Source organism: Ambystoma mexicanum, chromosome 4q, assembly GCF_040938575.1.
Source record: "Ambystoma mexicanum isolate Mex_15411 chromosome 4q, UKY_AmexF1_1, whole genome shotgun sequence".
In the NCBI taxonomy this organism is placed as follows: domain Eukaryota; kingdom Metazoa; phylum Chordata; class Amphibia; order Caudata; family Ambystomatidae; genus Ambystoma; species Ambystoma mexicanum.
Genome location: NC_090928.1, coordinates 1257794310 through 1257811732, shown reverse-complemented (window position 1 = coordinate 1257811732; position 17423 = coordinate 1257794310). Strand labels below are relative to the sequence as shown.

At 57.8% G+C, this 17423-nt stretch overlaps 1 protein-coding gene across 4 annotated transcripts in view; it reads left to right on the top strand.

Annotated features, from left to right (window-relative positions):
* SLC35B2 (solute carrier family 35 member B2) overlaps positions 1-17423 on the top strand; it is a 260931-nt gene that overhangs the window by 143070 nt on the left and 100438 nt on the right. Inside the window, exon 1 of one of the 4 annotated variants that reach the window (XM_069608857.1) lies at positions 11394-11535. The exons of 2 other annotated variants lie outside the window; for them this stretch is intronic. In XM_069608857.1, coding sequence (XP_069464958.1) covers positions 11409-11535 — 127 coding nt within the window. In that variant the 5' untranslated portion in view covers positions 11394-11408. Of the gene's footprint in view, positions 1-11393; positions 11536-17227; positions 17328-17423 lie in introns of those variants that run through there. One more of the 4 variants, XM_069608859.1, reaches the window with a different exon arrangement.

Below are 17423 nucleotides of genomic sequence, written 5' to 3'. Positions count from 1 at the left end.
GCTCAGCCTGTGCTACTTAAAGGGGGAAGTGTATTTCAAGGAGTCTCTTGGCTACTTAAGTTTGCAAGTAATTTGACGGGGCATTGAGGGTGCTCAGCTGTACAGTGTGAAGCTTTTAACCACTCCCACTTCTAAGGTGAAAAGGTGTACCTAGCAGCCATGCTGCTGCTCACGGCAAGCACTTCAGCCAGAGCCCTGCTAGAAGACCGCAGCCCGTTGGTTATTGGCTCATTGTGAGTGCTCTTCTTGCATACAGGCAATCATCTGTGGGCAGGAGGGTCACTCCCATCTTTCTTTGGGTAAATATCTTTGCTGTTTCTCTATTTACTTTTTTCCTGTTAAGTCCTTGTTCAAATAAGCCAATGTGGAAATGTCGTGTCCCTTCTCGGCTGCGTTCCTTTATGAGCACCAGTCATTTTCAATAGACAGCTAAAGGGCCAAACCAGTGGCCCACCATGTCTTACTCGCCAAGAGCCAATTATCACTAGCCGATGGGAATGCACTATGATGCTGTGCCACACATCTCACTGGGCTCATGAGGCTGCATCAGGCAACAGGGCACATGCTTCCAGAAGGAAGGCTACAGTGCAAAGAAGCCCGGGACCAGCTCAGCCCCAGAGAAATAATGCCAGTGTTGGAACCCTGAATCGGGGAGGCCCTTCCTCTACCATTGCCTCATGGGAAGATAAGTGCCTGCAATGTAAAGGTTTGGGGGAGGCAGTGTAGGAAAGGTTGCAGGTGCACTATACAGGCCCATTTGGCAGGGCTAGCTGTGGGTGAAGGGCTGCAAATGGTTGCAGAGGTAAAGTCAGGGAAGTGTCCATGGTGTTGGGTGTCTACCCCCACTGCAAGTCTGGTTATAACTACAATTGATAGTCCGTACTGCATTTCCAGGCAGTTCAGACTCTCATCACATCATCCAGGCTGGACTGGCCAAGTCCACCAATGCCCTTCAGCGTGCCTGCCATCTTCACCCCAGCACCGCATGCAGATGGCAGCACCGGGGGTCACCTATATCTCACCCTCCAGCTGGCAGGACTTTGGCGGGCGCATTCTGTCATTTAAAAGACTTCTTTGAAAGACCTAATTTTGGTCGTGCACTGGTTGTTGAGCATTATTTGACCAGTTGTTTATATGTATGTGGGGACAGCAGGTGGGGGGTGTCGGGTAGGGAAGTTCTCTGGGAGTTAAATTGGAACATGGGAGGTCAGTGCTGCCCTGTGGGCCCAGCTGTTATGCTTTTGTGCGTACCAAGAGTTCCTCTACGAACCTGGGCAGGGATGCTGAGATGATCGTAGGGCACACTCCCGGAGCCTACTGTGGAAGCAGGTGCTTGATGATGAATTGGTTAATGTGTGCGGAATGGTTGGTTATTCAAGTCTGTTTGGTAGACTCCTTGAGACACTGAAGTTCCTCCGGTCCTTCAAGCTACTGTGAATTGTTCTCTCCATGTTCTTCAGGTGCCAGTGTGCGTTGTTGATAGTCACGTTGACCGGGTAGGACCACAGCACGTGTGATTGTTTCTACCCATTTGGATATCGGCAGTTCATGGGGTTGGATTGGGGTGTCTGGTTCATGTCATGTGACCTGATGGTGGTATCTCCAAGTTGTGGGTATTGTAATTGGTTATTTATAACACGCTTAATATCCAGAGGCTTCTACGCGCAGACCCGGGGATCAGACCTGAGCACGTTGCCCCTGAGCTATCCTCCAATAACAATACTTTCATGGTTATTTATTCTTGTTTTTGCGACACTCTTTATTTCCCTGGCAGACAGGTGGATATCTGATTCATTGCGTGTGGTGAGCGGGTCATGTCTGTTTTGAAGAGCGTCCTCTGAGAAAGGTGGTGGGGACTATTGAGTCTTGACCAGCTAAGAAAACAATACAAAACCTGTGTTGATCCTTACTTGTTTTGTTATCCGAGTTTCCTTCTAGCTGAGAGATGGGTTGGCAATTCGTTTACAGCTGATGTATGTGGACGATCTGTCACGGCTTATCTATGTTGTCCGGCGTAAGCGGGAAGTTTGTTAGATGTCACTGGATTGGTGAAAGCAGGTAGGGATGTTACTCTGAGCTTTCTCAAGGTCTCTGCCTCCCTTGGGTGGAATATACCTTCTTATGGTTGCGGGGGAGGGGGGGAAGAGCTAGTTTTGTAACAGTTTTCCAAGGTCAAATGGTTCTCTAAGTGAAGTTCTCTGGGCATGGCATTTGAGAGGTTGGTGGTCATCGGGATAAATGTGGTCCTCCCTTGTTTCCTGTGATACCGTGGAATCATTTCTAAGGTTCCCCTGATCTTAGCATCTTGCCAACGACATAAAGGGTGATTATTCTTCATGATTAATGCTGGGCCCTGCTCTGGGCAGTCTGGTGGGTGATGGCGAGGGCTGGGGATGTAATCCTGTGTTTCACAAGAAACTAGTGCAAGGACTGAAAACTGGGGTGATGTGGTCCCATCTTTTTAGTCTATGTAGCAATCCTGCTGCTGCATTTTATATATCTTGAAGTGTTTCCAGAGGGAATCTGAGAACCCTACAATTATAATTATTTTATATCGTGAAGACTGGTTTCTAAGCACGGAACCAGGATTCGAACCTGTAATCGTTCTCCTATTGCTTTTCTGGTTATTTATCGTCCACCTAGTCCCCTTACTGCTTTCTGTGATGGCCTGGATATTCTTTCCTCGCTATTGCCACTCGACTGCCCACTGTTCCATCTTGGAGATTTCGATCTCCGTCCTACTTTGACACACCTTCCTTGTCCCTTTCTCCCCCTACTTGAATCCTATAATTTCCGACAGTACCCTAACCCACCATCTCGCATTTCTGGCTCCTCTCTCAATCTTATCTCTGCCTTCCATTCCTGATTATCAGCAGGCTTGTCCTCTACCTTTCCCTCGTCCGTCACACCATTCTCTTCACTATTTTTCCTTTGCCCATCCTTCTCTACCTCTACCCCCTATCTCTTATCTCTGTCATGACGTACGTCACTTCAATTCTTCTGAGTTTCTTCATTCTTTTTCTACAGCTTGTCTTCACCCTTCCTATTTTGCGAGGCTACTTTCCGGCTCTGCTTCTTCCACTCTTAACACGGCCCTTCTCACATCACCAGAGCTTGTTTACGCTGCTCGTCCCTTTAAATAATCATATACGCCTCCTCAACCCTAGGTCTCTCCTAATCTTTGACTTTCGCTCTGCTCTCGGCTGCACTGAACGAAGATCTCTTTCGGCATCTGACCTACAATCTTGGCCTCTTACGCTCTTCCTATGACTCTGTCTTGATTGCTTCTCCTTTTCTTTCCTTGTCTTTTTCAGACTCCAAATCGACTCCTTTCCCCTCCTTCAACTGAGCCATGTCAGGACTCTCCACTTCCTGCTTCTGACTTATCTACTTTCTTCAATCCTCCTCTTCTCCCTGCACTATTTCTCTTCGCTCTGGTCTGTCCTCTGCTCTGTCCTCCTTTATTATTTGATACCGACACTGCTGATTTCATTGCTAGAACACACCCATCTTCTTCCCTTTTGGATTGTATTCGCTCTTCTCTTGTTGCCAAGGTCTAGCCCTACTGCTTCTCTATCTCACTACTCGGATTAAAATCTACTTCTCTACCTCTTCTTTCCTTTCTTCCTTCAAACATGGTCATTCTTTTGATTCTCAAGAAACCTTCTCTTGACTCTTCATCTCCTGCGTACTATTGACCTATCTCTCATCTTCCTTAGAACGGATTGTTTACTCATATTTCCACCCTCTCTACTTTCTCCCTTCCAGGCTTGGTTTTGTCTGCTGCTTTCCATGGAGGCTAGGTTGCTAGCTGTCACTGACTCCCTTCTCTTAGCTCGTCCCTCTAAACGTCTCTTGCTGAAATTATTAATCTCTTTGGCCTCTCTCAGGCTGTAGAATTCTGTATACACTCGCGTTTCCTTCATCTTAATCCACCTAAACTGGAAATTCCTTTTTCCCTTCTTCTAAAAGCCTGCGCAGGCCAAGGGCGTAGTGTCGTGCGCTGCAGGAGACGCTGCCCATCGATACGTAGCACGCTGCGCTACGTCCACGCTTCTGAACCTTTGAGAGCTGCGGATCGACCCTCAGCAGCAAAACCCGCACAGGCCAAGGGCACGGTGTTGTGCGACGCAGGTGTTTGGTGACGCAGAATGCGAGCATGCAGCGCAGCCGTCAACCAGCAGTGACCGCAAGGTAAAAAAAGGTGCGGGTAGGGGGCCCAGCCATCACTGCGTCCCACTAAACTGCCCTACCTCGCGCTTACTTCCGTTACAATGCATGTCTCATTCTGCACTGCCTCCACACACCCATTAGGCCCCCCCCCCTTTGTTTTTTGTGTCTCTGCAACTGTTTCTCTGCATTTCTCTTGCGTTCATCTGCATGTATCCTTTCTATGTGAATGTTTTGGCCCCTATCACCGTTTCTCTGCATTTCTCCTGCATTTTCTGCATTTTTTCCCTCTGTGAGTGTTCCTGCGTGTGCTTGCACATGGCGTACTGTTGTGTCGACTAGGCCTATCTCTTCTTCTCTAGGTTCCCTCTCACTCTGTTGGTGACTACTGCTGTCCTCTAGGCCTTTTTCCTCTAGGCTGAGCTGAACCCAGTTGGCTCCCACCGCTGTTTCCACTCGCTGTGTGTTTGCTGCCCTTGTTTACTCGTCTCTGTCCTGCTGTTCCCCTAACCCCTCCCTAATCTCCTGGTGTGGCGTAGCTCTATGCAGCATTTTCTTCTCTTCTCCTTTTCTCCTGCCCTTTCTTCTATCACACCTTCCATGGTGCTCTAAATCTCCCCAATCTTCTCCAATTGCTTCTCTATCTCTTATCCTACTCCTCTTACTAAGACTGGAAAGAAGAAGCTCAAGGATACCCTGATCTCCAATCCAGACCTTCCCATTGTTGACACCTATGGCGGTGCCTCCTCCAGACACTCTCGCCAACATCCTCTTTGTAGTTCCTTCTCCCGACCTATGAACCCTTCATATGGTCGCACTTTTCTTCTTCCACTTCTCCCATTAATGGTGGCACCAGGTAGGAGGTCCTCTTGGCCTCCTTGTCCTCCAGAGTCATCATTAATGTCTATCTAAATGGCACTGTCATGGTCCAGGGCCCTCAGCCCAATCTCCTATTTGATAGGCGCCTCCCTCGCCTTATCAACTTCCTCCCTTCTCATGCTACTCCTTTTACCACTTTGCTGGCTCCTAGCCGCCTCCACCTCTCTGGCTTCCCTGCCATCTGCTTCTCTGGCTCCCTGGACAGCCACCTCCCCTCTGGTTCCCTTGCCACCTCCAGCCTCCACCCCTCTGGTTTCCTTGCCATCTACCACCTCCGAGTCCTCTGCCGCTTCCTTCCACCTCACTGGCTCCTCTGCCACTTCTGAAGGGTCGGAGGCGTAGCCACAATTGTCTAACAAGTGAGATAATGTAGTTGGGCACACCGCAGCAACATTGACATCTGGAAATGCCTACGGAGCGCTGCTGAGTGGGCATTTACAGATTTTGGCTTGGCCTTGTCCTCTCAGGCCCCTACCCTGTCTACACCTCTGCGAAGGGTACTCCTCTCTTGTACCCCTCCCCAGAAGTATTTGGAAAGTGGCAACCTGCTCCACGTGGCTACTCTCAACTCTTGCTCTGCTGTCAAACACAACTCTGACATCTGCCACATCCTTGAACTCCCGGACCTGTATGTTCTCGCTCTTACCAAGACATGGTTCAAGGCGTTTTGACACACTCCCGCCTGAGGGCTACAAGATCCTCTCTGAGCCCAGGCCCGGAGGTGGAGTGGCCCTTATCTTTCCTGATGGATTCCTGCTTCCATCATCCCCACCCAGACCTATTCCTCCTTTGAATGCCTTGTCTGCAGGCTCTCCCGCTCTACTGAACGTTCTCTGACTTTGGCCACTATCTACATGCCACCTGGCCAGGTTGCCCTCTTCCTCTGAATGGGCTGGGCTGACCTTCCCTCCTTTCTCCTTCCCTCTTCCTCTCAGCCTCTCCGGGGGATCTCAACAGCCACCTGGACTCTTCAGACCTCTCCTCTGGGCTTTTCCGCAATTTATGTGACTCTTTCCTTCTCCATTCTACACTGTGGTCTGACACTCAGCCGGACACCTTGGATGTTCTCATCTCTACAGACCTCTCTCTCTAATCCTCTTACTACTCCTCTCTCCTGGACTGACACTCTTATTTCTTCTCACTTGAAGCTTCCTGTCCCCTTGGCAAAGCCCCACCCAGCACTGCCACCTTTCTTCGTTGTCATTCGGCCTATGAAGCAAGTGTCAGTGCCCGCCTCTGCCTCCACTTTCTCTTCCCCCACCTACTCCTGCGGCTGACTCCCACTGTGACACAGCCCTTTCCAGCCCTCACCTTTCTATCTCTAACACTCTGGACATCCTTGTCACTGTCATGAGGATCTGCCTGAAGCCTGCCACCAAGTGCAACTCCTGGTAAGACTCTGATCTGGCCACTCTGAAACGCAAGTGCAGAGTAGCCGAGCTGAAGAGGCAGGCATCGGGCGCACCCTCTGACAAACTGGCCTGCTGCGTGCTCCAGAGGCAATACAGACTCCATCTCCTCTGAGAGGGTCCATTTTCAAGCCTGCATCTCTGTGGCCTCTAACTAGACGGCCAAACTTCAGGCCCTCTGCACGGCTCTGGCTTCTCATTTCACCACTAAAGCCCAGAACATCCTGTCTGCACTCTTCCTCCCTCTCCCTCTCTCGGGGGCTCCTTGGCCACCCCTTCTTCTCTCCTCCCTCTCGCCTTCCTCTCTCCTCTAACAACTGATGATGTTTGTAGACAAGACCAGTCTATGAAAGTATCATCAAACAGGTGATCCCCTGCTTCTCCAGAATCAATAAGGACTTATTGTGTCTCTCGCTCAAGCCTTGGCTGATTTCTGTAACCACTCGTTCAACACTGTTTTCTTCCCCTCTCTTCTCAAGAACTCCCTTGTGCACCCTCTACTAAAAAAGCCTTCTGCCGACCCCCTCCGTTCCAGCAAACTATCGCCAGTCTCGATCACCTCTTTCTTGTGCTAACACCTGTACAAGTTGGCGATTCCCCCAGTTAACGCTCCACACTGAATCTGTTGGTTGTCTCCATGACCATCAGTCTGGCTCCAGAGGCACGGAACCTTCTCTCCTGAACACCTCTGAAAGACTGCTCTCTAACCTTAACTCCAGCTCTCCCTTTGCCCTCATTCTCCTTGACCTTTCCTCTGCATTTGACACCGGAAACCACGTCCTCCATGATTAATCGTCTTTGCGAGACCCTGGCAACACAGATCAGGCCCTGGCGTGGCTGACCTCCTTCCTCTTGGACCGACCATCCAAGGTTCAGCTTGGGTCTTTTATCCTCTCTCTCCACATGTGGTGTTCCCCATGGCTCTATCCTCTTACCCTGGCTCTTAAATGTTTATCTGGCCACTTTGGCCCCCAGATCTCTACCTTTTCCTCTAACATTCAGTGTTATGCAGCTGACACACAGCTCTCTTTCAGGCTGCCTTTGGCCTCCTCGCTCATCCCTGACTGATTATCTGCTATTCAGGCCTGGTGCGCCTCTAACGATCTCTGCCTTAATGCCAGTAAGACTGAGATCCTTCTCAATGAGACCCATGAACCCACTTTTACTTCCTCGCTCTGGCCATCCTCCTTGGACCCCTCTCCCCTCACCAACTTGTGAGGCAAAAATCTTGGTCATCTTTGACTACTCTCTCTCCTTCTCTACTCACGTCACGGACCTCGCCAAAAAGGCCAATTTCTGCACCTCCTCGGAGGTATTCCATCGTTTCTCACTTTACCCCAGAAGCTCACTGTCTCCAGAGCTTTGGTTCTCTCCAGACTGGACTACTGCAACAGCCGCTTTCTCAATCTGCCTGCCTCTACTCTCTGCCCTCTTCAACTCATCCAGAACAGGGCACAAGACTTATCCTTGGCCTGAAGCCCAGGGACGCTTTAGTCTGGCCCTGAAATCTGCCCACTGGCTCCCTGTGGCTGCAAGGATCAAGTTCAAGACCCTCTGTATTGTCCACAAACCTTTATGGGCATGGGCCTCAGTATCTTCAACTAGCCCTTCCTAAGCACCTTACTTCTAGAGCCCTCCGCTCGTCTACCTCTAACTCTGTTGGTGAGTCGTTTCTCTAAGCAGAGAATGGCGGCGGGGGGCAGGGCGTATATTTACCTCCTCTGCAGGAGCCTCCCTCTGGAATGGCCTTCCTGCCTCGCTCCATCTTGAGCTGCATTTTCTTAAGTCCTGGAAGTTTCTCAGGAAGCGCCTTCTTTTTCTCCCTCTCCCTCTTTCTCTCTCTACCCCCTCTTTCTCTTTCTTTCTTTCTTTCTTTCTTTCTTTCTTTCTTTATTTCTTTCTTTTTCTTTCTTTCTTTCTTTCTTTCTTTCTTTCTTTCTTTCTTTCTTTCCCTCTCTTCTCTCTCTCTCCCCCTCTCTTCTCTCTCTCCCCCTCTTTCTCTCTCTCTCTCTCTCTCTCTCTCTCCCTCTCTCTCACTCCCTCTCCTCTCTCAACATACTCTTGCACCTTCCTCTTTCTGCTGACAGGCTGCTTGGTGTCCTCTGAGGCTTGCAGGGTACCCCCAGTCCACCTTGCACCGGCTCCTGGCCCACCTTGCACTACCTGGCTGGGTTGCTCCCTGTAGCCTCAGCCTTCCCTGCACTTAACTCGGAGCCCTGCTGCTCGGCTGCACTTCCCCCTGTACCCTCTGCCCAGCACTTCTTGTTGTGCACTTGCACGTTCTAAATGACATGCTGGCTTGGTGAGCTTGTTTCCCATGTCCCATGTCCCTCGTCCCTCGCCCGGTTGCTATTTGCAACACTTGTGTATAGGCGCATAACAAATACCCAATGAATCGGTCTGTCCCCCCCTCCCCGTCCCCTTCGCCTTTTCATCTTGCATGTTCATCTCCTGTTCCGCTCGAAATCTTGGGGGGGACCCTTCCATGTTTCCAGCGCTGCTCGGCTCAGTCCTTAGGCCTCTCATTTCCTGCTTGCTGCTCTTCTCCCCTCTCTGGTTCTTTCCAGATCACACTACTGTAACTGCTGAACCCATATGCATGCATTAGTATTGGCCGACCCCTTACCCGGAATAATTTGGCTCACAAATTTTTGTCAAGTGTTGGCAATAAAAGGCTGTAGGATTTTATTGTACAGATATGGTTATGGAGATAACAATAATCACATATCATGATGGTATCATACTTTTGGGCACCGGGTCCTAAGGTTACCCCCTCTGGCCCGTGCCGCCTTCTCATGTCCCACGACTTGTTGTGGACACAGTACAGTGCCTTGTACCTCTTTTTCTCCCCGTTCAGGGTCCACAAACAGCTTGTTTTCTCAGAGCATGGAGCCCTGGGTCTTTGATGTGTATAGTAGCTGACTGTCTGGCCCCCTGAGGGGGGAGGGGGGCAGGTCCTTGAACCTGCACCCTGCCTGACTGTTGGTTTCCTTAAGTGCTTAGCACCTTGCTGCTTGGAGGAAGGGCGAGGTGATCGTTCACACCTCACCCTTCCTCAGCTTTGTGTGGCAGAGACTGCTTGTCTCTGCAGCTAAGGAGGGGAGAGGAGCAGGCCAGGGGAGGTTGGGCTGCCCCTCTCCTGGCCTGCTGTGATGGTAAGTTACCCCGCCTCGCCTTGGGCGGCGCTGCGGGCGGCATTGCCCAGACCTACACCTCTAGCCCCAATGTTCGGCGCTCTAGTGCCCCCCTGCTCCACTTCCTGCCCCCGCGTTCTTCTTCCCACCCCCAGGCCTCCTTGTGCGGCCTCCCGTTGTCTTGCTCCCGAGCACTGGAGTCCATGGCCTCGTCCCTGCTCTCATGTCACCCCTCTTATAGCGCGCCTGCTTGCGTTCTACTGAATCACTCTGAATCCCGTTCAGTGTAGTGGACCCAGGCTTTGGCGAAAGCGCTATGCGTGTTCAGCCGGAGCAGGAGGAAAGGCAGCATTCCATGGCTGGTGATCGCCCCCCCAGGCCTTGCCGCAGACACGTCAGTCATGGGAGTGGGCGAGTGTTGGGCTGGGGCAGAGGCCGCACCGCTGGCACTAACGTGGCACGGCAGCCTACTCACGCCCTGCCCCAGTGATCTACTGCCTGGATATGAGGCGGGGGGGGGGGGGGGGCTTTCCCATCCATGGGTTGCTGGAGAAGTTCTTGCAGAGTGGCCTAGCTGTCCGTGCCAGAACCCCCAGCAAAGTGCAAGTGCCCGGCCGTAGCTCCCATCGGTGTGTGTTGCCGGAGGCAGGCAGGCCAGCCAGCAACGGGACACTGGGTGTGGGTAGGTAGTGGGCGCGCTCCCTTTCTCTCCAGCCCCTGGTGGCCGCCTCGATGTGGAGGCCAAGGCCCGAGGGCTCCCCCGGGAGACCCGACACAAGGCCTCTTTGAGTTACTGCCCAGGTCTGCCACTACCTGGGCACAGGCGGCCCTGTGTGCGGCAGCCGAGGGCGTGGGGGGGTCTCGTCGCAGCCGGCCCTGGAGCACACAGGGCGCCTTTGTGAGGGCGGGCGACAAGGCCTCGCTGTCAGGGCCCCACATGTGCCAAACTTGCTAGGAAGGACACCTGGGACGAGCCACTGCGTGCTCTGCCCCTCACCCCACCCCCCTAATCCTCAGACCCATGTTCCTCGTGTGCCTTCTCTCGCCCCTGCGGACTCTTGACCCTCTCTCCCGGCAATGTCTCCTGTTCCTCTGCTCTGCCATAGCCACACCTTGCCCCCCCCCTCCCCACTTCCTAATCTGCAATGGTACCTTTCCCCCGACCCCGTCGCTGGCCCGTTTTTCTCCACTGCCTGTTCCTCTCTCCTGCCCCTGCGCGCTGCTAGGACGTTTCCCTGCCATGCCCCCTTCCTCCTCTTTCATAAGTTTCGCCCCCCCCCCCCTCTCTCTCTCCCTCCTCTCCGGGTCTTTTCTGGTTCACTCCTCCATGTTGCTCTGCTCCCACAGACTCCCCCCCCCCCCCCATTCAGTTATCTGGCCTCTGCCATCCAACACCCTACTTTTACCTTTCTAGTGCTATAGAGTGTCTTGCCAACTAGTCAGGCAGGCCTTGCCAGCTCCGGATATGGACCAAAAAGCAGTGAGATTGCTCAGCGAGTTCAATGCAAGTGGCTGAGATGTGTGATCCGCGTGCAACATATTCGGTACTCTCCGGCAGACTCCGCCTTTCATCTTACTGAGGCGATGGGAGTGACGTTTATGCATGGACTGCGTGTTTGCGAACTCCCCAAGTACACAATGGATAATTCTAGTGTGCACCCACAGAGGCCAGGCAGATTACATTGCGGAGCCGCCACTGTCGCGAGACCGAGGTGGCGGAGAGGGGCACACCGTTATGCCCCCCATTAGGCGGCAGAACGCCTCCGCGGGTCAAAGCCTGGGGGCCACTCGCTTCCCGGCCCTCCTGTGTTAAGGGATGTGCTTGGTTACTCCCTCCCTCGCCCCGGGTGCAGACCCCCCATGGCTCAGCCTGGCCTCGCTCCGTCCTCTCCACTTCTCTGCACGGGACACGCAAGAACACGCCTCTGAGGTGCCCTTTCCAAGTGAGTATTCAGGGCCCCCGGGCGCGCGGCTGCGCCTGCGCTGCGCGGATATGGCCTGGCAGATGTGAAGAGGCGATAATGGGGCATAACGGCCCGGTCCTTTCCTGTGGCCACATTGTAGGCCGCTTGTCGAGCTATCCTCGGGCCCTCGCAAAGCCAGTGCTCCGGGTAGGCCACCACCCCCATGGTCCTTTACCCCGGCATTTTGTGGGGGGGCCTTAGACTCTTTGCCCATGAGCACGGAGGCTGCGATGCGGGCCGATGTTTCTCATGGAGGCACGTGTGCGGGTCACTGTAGCAGGAGAGTACACGTGGCAGCGGCGTGAAGGCGCAGTCAATAACACTTCTGCAAGTCAGCCAGCCACAAAAGCTGCCGAGTGCCCCAGAAGCCCCGCCTTTCCCCTGCTAGAGAGCGGGGCCGCAGCATCCTGTGCCCCCAAGTAGCAGCATTGGCTGCCCGTGCTAATCCCAGGCCCATTCCCGCCCAGGACCGCTACTCCTGGGAGCTCGGCTACTCCTGGGAGCTCGGAGCTTGCGCTGCAACGTGCCGTTCCTTATCCCTCCTGCAGGTGAATATGGGTCTTTCTCCATGTGCGGGGACAGAAAAGGTTAATGGAGCTGGAGATGTCTTGCTCGATTCATCTGCGAGTCCCAATGAAGCTATCCCTGCATTGGGGTGCCCACCCTCCCTAGGACACCGGTGGTGCGCCACTATCACGCCCTGCCCCCGCCAGGGGGTGCCCACCCCACCACACCCTGCCCCCGCCAGGGGGTGCCCACCCTCCCTAGGACACCGGTGGTGCGCCACTATCACGCCCTGCCCCCGCCAGGGGGTGCCCACCCCACCACACCCTGCCCCCGCCAGGGGGTGCCCACCCTCCTTAGGACACCGGTGTGTGCGCCACCACCACGCCCTGCCCCCGCCAGGGGGTGCCCACCCCAGCACACCCTGCCCCCGCCAGGGGGTGCCCACCCTAGGACACCGGTGGTGCGCCACCACCACACCCTCTCCCCGCCAGGGGGTGCCCACCCCACCACACCCTGCCCCCGCCAGGGGGTGCCCACCCTCCTTAGGACACCGGTGGTGCGCCACCACCACGCCCTGCCCCCGCCAGGGGGTGCCCACCCCAGCACACCCTGCCCCCGCCAGGGGGTGCCCACCCTAGGACACCGGTGGTGCGCCACCACCACACCCTGCCCCCACCAGGGGGTGCCCACCCAAGCACACCCTGCCCCCGCCAGGGGGTGCCCACCCTAGGACACCGGTGGTGAGCCACCACCACGCCCTGCCCCCGCCAGGCGGTGCCCACCCTAGGACACAGGTGGTGCGCCACCACGACACCCTGCCCCCACCAGGGGGTTCCCACCCCACCACACCCTGCCCCCGCCAGGGGGTGCCCACCCTCCCTAGGACACCGGTGGTGCGCCACTATCACGCCCTGCCCCCGCCAGGGGGTGCCCACCCCACCACACCCTGCCCCCGCCAGGGGGTGCCCACCCTCCTTAGGACACCGGTGGTGCGCCACCACCACGCCCTGCCCCCGCCAGGGGGTGCCCACCCCAGCACACCCTGCCCCCGCCAGGGGGTGCCCACCCTAGGACACAGGTGGTGCGCCACCACGACACCCTGCCCCCACCAGGGGGTTCCCACCCGACCACACCCTGCCCCCGCCAGGGGGTGCCCACCCTCCCTAGGACACCGGTGGTGCGCCACTATCACGCCCTGCCCCCGCCAGGGGGTGCCCACCCCACCACACCCTGCCCCCGCCAGGGGGTGCCCACCCTCCTTAGGACACCGGTGGTGCGCCACCACCACGCCCTGCCCCCGCCAGGGGGTGCCCACCCCAGCACACCCTGCCCCCGCCAGGGGGTGCCCACCCTAGGACACCGGTGGTGCGCCACCACCACACCCTGCCCCCGCCAGGGGGTGCCCACCCCACCACACCCTGCCCCCGCCAGGGGGTGCCCACCCTCCTTAGGACACCGGTGGTGCGCCACCACCACGCCCTGCCCCCGCCAGGGGGTGCCCACCCCAGCACACCCTGCCCCCGCCAGGGGGTGCCCACCCTAGGACACCGGTGGTGCGCCACCACCACACCCTGCCCCCACCAGGGGGTGCCCACCCAAGCACACCCTGCCCCCGCCAGGGGGTGCCCACCCTAGGACACCGGTGGTGAGCCACCACCACGCCCTGCCCCCGCCAGGGGGTGCCCACCCTAGGACACAGGTGGTGCGCCACCACCACACCCTGCCCCCACCAGGGGGTTCCCACCCCACCACACCCTGCCCCCGCCAGGGGGTGCCCACCCTCCCTAGGACACCGGTGGTGCGCCACCACCACACCCTGCCCCCGCCAGGGGGTGCCCACCCTAGGACACCGGTGGTGCGCCGCCATCACACCTTGTCCGCCGCCATCACACCTTGTCCCCGCCAGGGGGTGCCCACCCTAGGACACCGGTGGTGCGCCACCATCACATCCTGTCCCCGCCAGGGGGTGCCCACCCTAGGACACCGGTGGTGCGCCGTCATCACACCCTGTCCCCGCCAGGGAGTGCCCACCCTCCCTAGGACACTGGTGGTGCGCCGCCATCACACCCTGTCCCCGCCAGGGGGTGCCCACCATCACACCCTGTCCCCGTCAGGGAGTGCCCACCCTAGGACACCGGTGGTGCGCCACCATCACACCCTGTCCCTGCCAGGGGGTGCCCACCCCACCACACCCTGCCCCCGCCAGGGGGTGCCGACCCTCCCTAGGACACCGGTGGTGCGCCACCACCACACCCTGCCCCCGCCAGGGGGTGCCCACCCTAGGACACCGGTGGTGCGCCGCCATCACACCTTGTCCGCCGCCATCACACCTTGTCCCCGCCAGGGGGTGCCCACCCTAGGACACCGGTGGTGCGCCACCATCACATCCTGTCCCCGCCAGGGGGTGCCCACCCTAGGACACCGGTGGTGCGCTGTCATCACACCCTGTCCCTGCCAGGGGGTGCCCACCCTCCCTAGGACACCGGTATTCAACCACCATCACACCCTGTCCCCGCCAGGGGGTGCCCACCCTGTCCCCGCCAGGGGGTGCCCACCCTAGGACACCGATGGTGCGCCGCCATCACACCCTGCCCCCGCCAGGGGGCGCCCACCCTCCCTAGGACACCGGTGGTGCGCCGCCATCACACCCTGTCCCCGCCAGGGGGTGCCCACCCAAGCACACCCTGCCCCCGCCAGGGGGTGCCCACCCTAGGACACCGGTGGTGAGCCACCACCACGCCCTGCCCCCGCCAGGGGGTGCCCACCCTAGGACACAGGTGGTGCGCCACCACGACACCCTGCCCCCACCAGGGGGTTCCCACCCCACCACACCCTGCCCCCGCCAGGGGGTGCCCACCCTCCCTAGGACACCTGTGGTGCGCCACCACCACACCCTGCCCCCGCCAGGGGGTGCCCACCCTAGGACACCGGCGGTGCGCCACCATCACCTGTCCCCGCCAGGGGGTGCCCACCCTAGGACACCGGTGGTGCGCCGTCATCACACCCTGTCCCCGCCAGGGAGTGCCCACCCTCCCTAGGACACTGGTGGTGCGCCGCCATCACACCCTGTCCTCGCCAGGGGGTGCCCACCATCACACCCTGTCCCCGTCAGGGAGTGCCCACCCTAGGACACCGGTGGTGCGCCACCATCACACCCTGTCCCTGCCAGGGGGTGCCCACCCTCCCTAGGACACCGGTGGTCAACCACCATCACACCCTGTCCCTGCCAGGGGGTGCCCACCCTCCCTAGGACACCGGTATTCAACCACCATCACACCCTGTCCCCGCCAGGGGGTGCCCACCCTGTCCCCGCCAGGGGGTGCCCACCCTAGGACACCGGTGGTGCACGGCCATCCCATCCTGTCCCCGCCAGGGGGTGCCCACCCTCCCTAGGACACCGGTGGTGCGCCGCCATCACACCCGGCCCCCGTCAGGGAGTCCCCACCCTAGGACACCGGTGCTGCACCGCCATCACACCCTGTCCCCGCCAGGGGGTGCCCACCCTCCCTAGGACACCGGTGATGCGCCGCCATCACACCCTGTCCCCGCCTGGGGGTGCCCACCCTCCCTAGGACACCGGTGGTGCGCCGCCATCACACCCTGTCCCCGCCAGGGGGTGCCCACCCTAGGACACGGATGGTGTGCCGCCATCACACCCTGTCCCCGCCAGGGGGTGCCCACCCTCCCTAGGACACCGGTGGTGCGCCGCCATCACACCCTGCCCCCGTCAGGGAGTGCCCACCCTAGGACACCGGTGGTGCGTCGCCATCACACCCTGTCCCCGCCAGGGGGTGTCCACCCAAGGACACCGGTGGTGCATCACCATCACACCCTGTCCCCGCCAGGGGGTGCCCACCCTAGGACACCGGTGGTGCGCCGCCATCACACCCTGTCCCCGCCAGGGGGGTGCCCACCCTCCCTAGGACACCGGTGGTGAGCCGCCATCACACCCTGTCCCCGCCAGGGGGTGTCCACCCTCCCTAGGACACCGGTGGTGCGCCGCCATCACACCGTGTCCCCGCCAGGGGGTGCCCACCCTCCCTAGGACACCGGTGGTGCGCCGCCATCATACCCTGTCCCCGCCAGGGGGTGCCCACCCTCCCTAGGACACCGGTGGTGCGCCGCCATCACACCCTGTCCCCGCCAGGGAGTGCCCACCCTCCCTGTCCCCGCCAGGGGGTGCCCACCCTAGGACACCGGTGGTGCGCCGCCATCACACCCTGTCCCCGCCAGGGGGTTTCCACCCTAGGACACCGGTGGTGCGCCGCCATCACAGCCTGTCCCCGCCAGGGGGTGCCCACCCTCCCTAGGACACCGGTGGTGCGCCGCCATCACACCCTGTCCCCGCCAGGGGGTGCCCACCCTAGGACACCAGTGGTGCGCCGCCATCACACCCTGTCCCCGTCAGGGAGTGCCCACCCTAGGACACCAGTGGTGCGCCGCCATCACACCCTGTCCCCGCCAGGGGGTGCCCACCCTAGGACACCACCTTCTAATAGAATAGGAATCCGAAATTAACAAATGGGACGCACTTTTAAACATGCAGAAAACAAAGCAACCCAAGGCACCTGCTTTGAATAGTCATGGGGGAGGGGTGCTCACTGCATGACTGGGTCTTTCCTGCAACGTCTTTTCTTTTTGTTTTTTTAAAGTGTGACCGCACAGGGGAACCGCTGTGGTCTCACTTGCAGTCCTTTCCTCAAACGGGATAGTGCCTGTTGAACATAGTGGCCAGAAAGCGCTTCCGACCCCAATATATTCAAGGCAGCTGGCAGCCCCGTGGAAGGCGCAGGTCATCTTTTCAGAATAAGGCGGCCTTCCCATTTCCAAATGGGTTATCTAAACATAGCATATCCTCTGCTTTATTTTTAGATGCCCCATTTTTGGAGTAGCTGGACCAAAATGTACATTTTTAATTCTTTTTAAAATAGTCACAATATGAGAGGAAAAAGTGGGCGATGGGGAGCGATATGCAAGAAAGCAGAGGGAGAGCATTGGGTCAGAGGGGGTAGCAGTGTGCAAGAGAGCAAAGAGGAAGCAGAGGGGCAGCGGCCCAGAAAGCCTAGGGAGCGTGGGCTGCAGGGAGGGCGCTGGGCCAGAGCGCGGGGAGAGAGCAGTTGACTGAAAAGAGGCAGTGAGCTGCAGATTGGGAGAAAGGATGAGGGAAGAGTGCGATAGAATGGGAGAAAGCACGCAAGCAAGATGCAGAAGCAGCATGGAAGAACGAAGCGATGCAGACTGCGGGAGGAATTCAGGAGTGTATGGTGAGAGTAGTGGGGCAGGGACTGGGGATGCACATTATAGTGCATGGCTTAAAAGGGTTCGGGAGTGTAACTTGTGATGGGGAAGCTGGTGAGTGT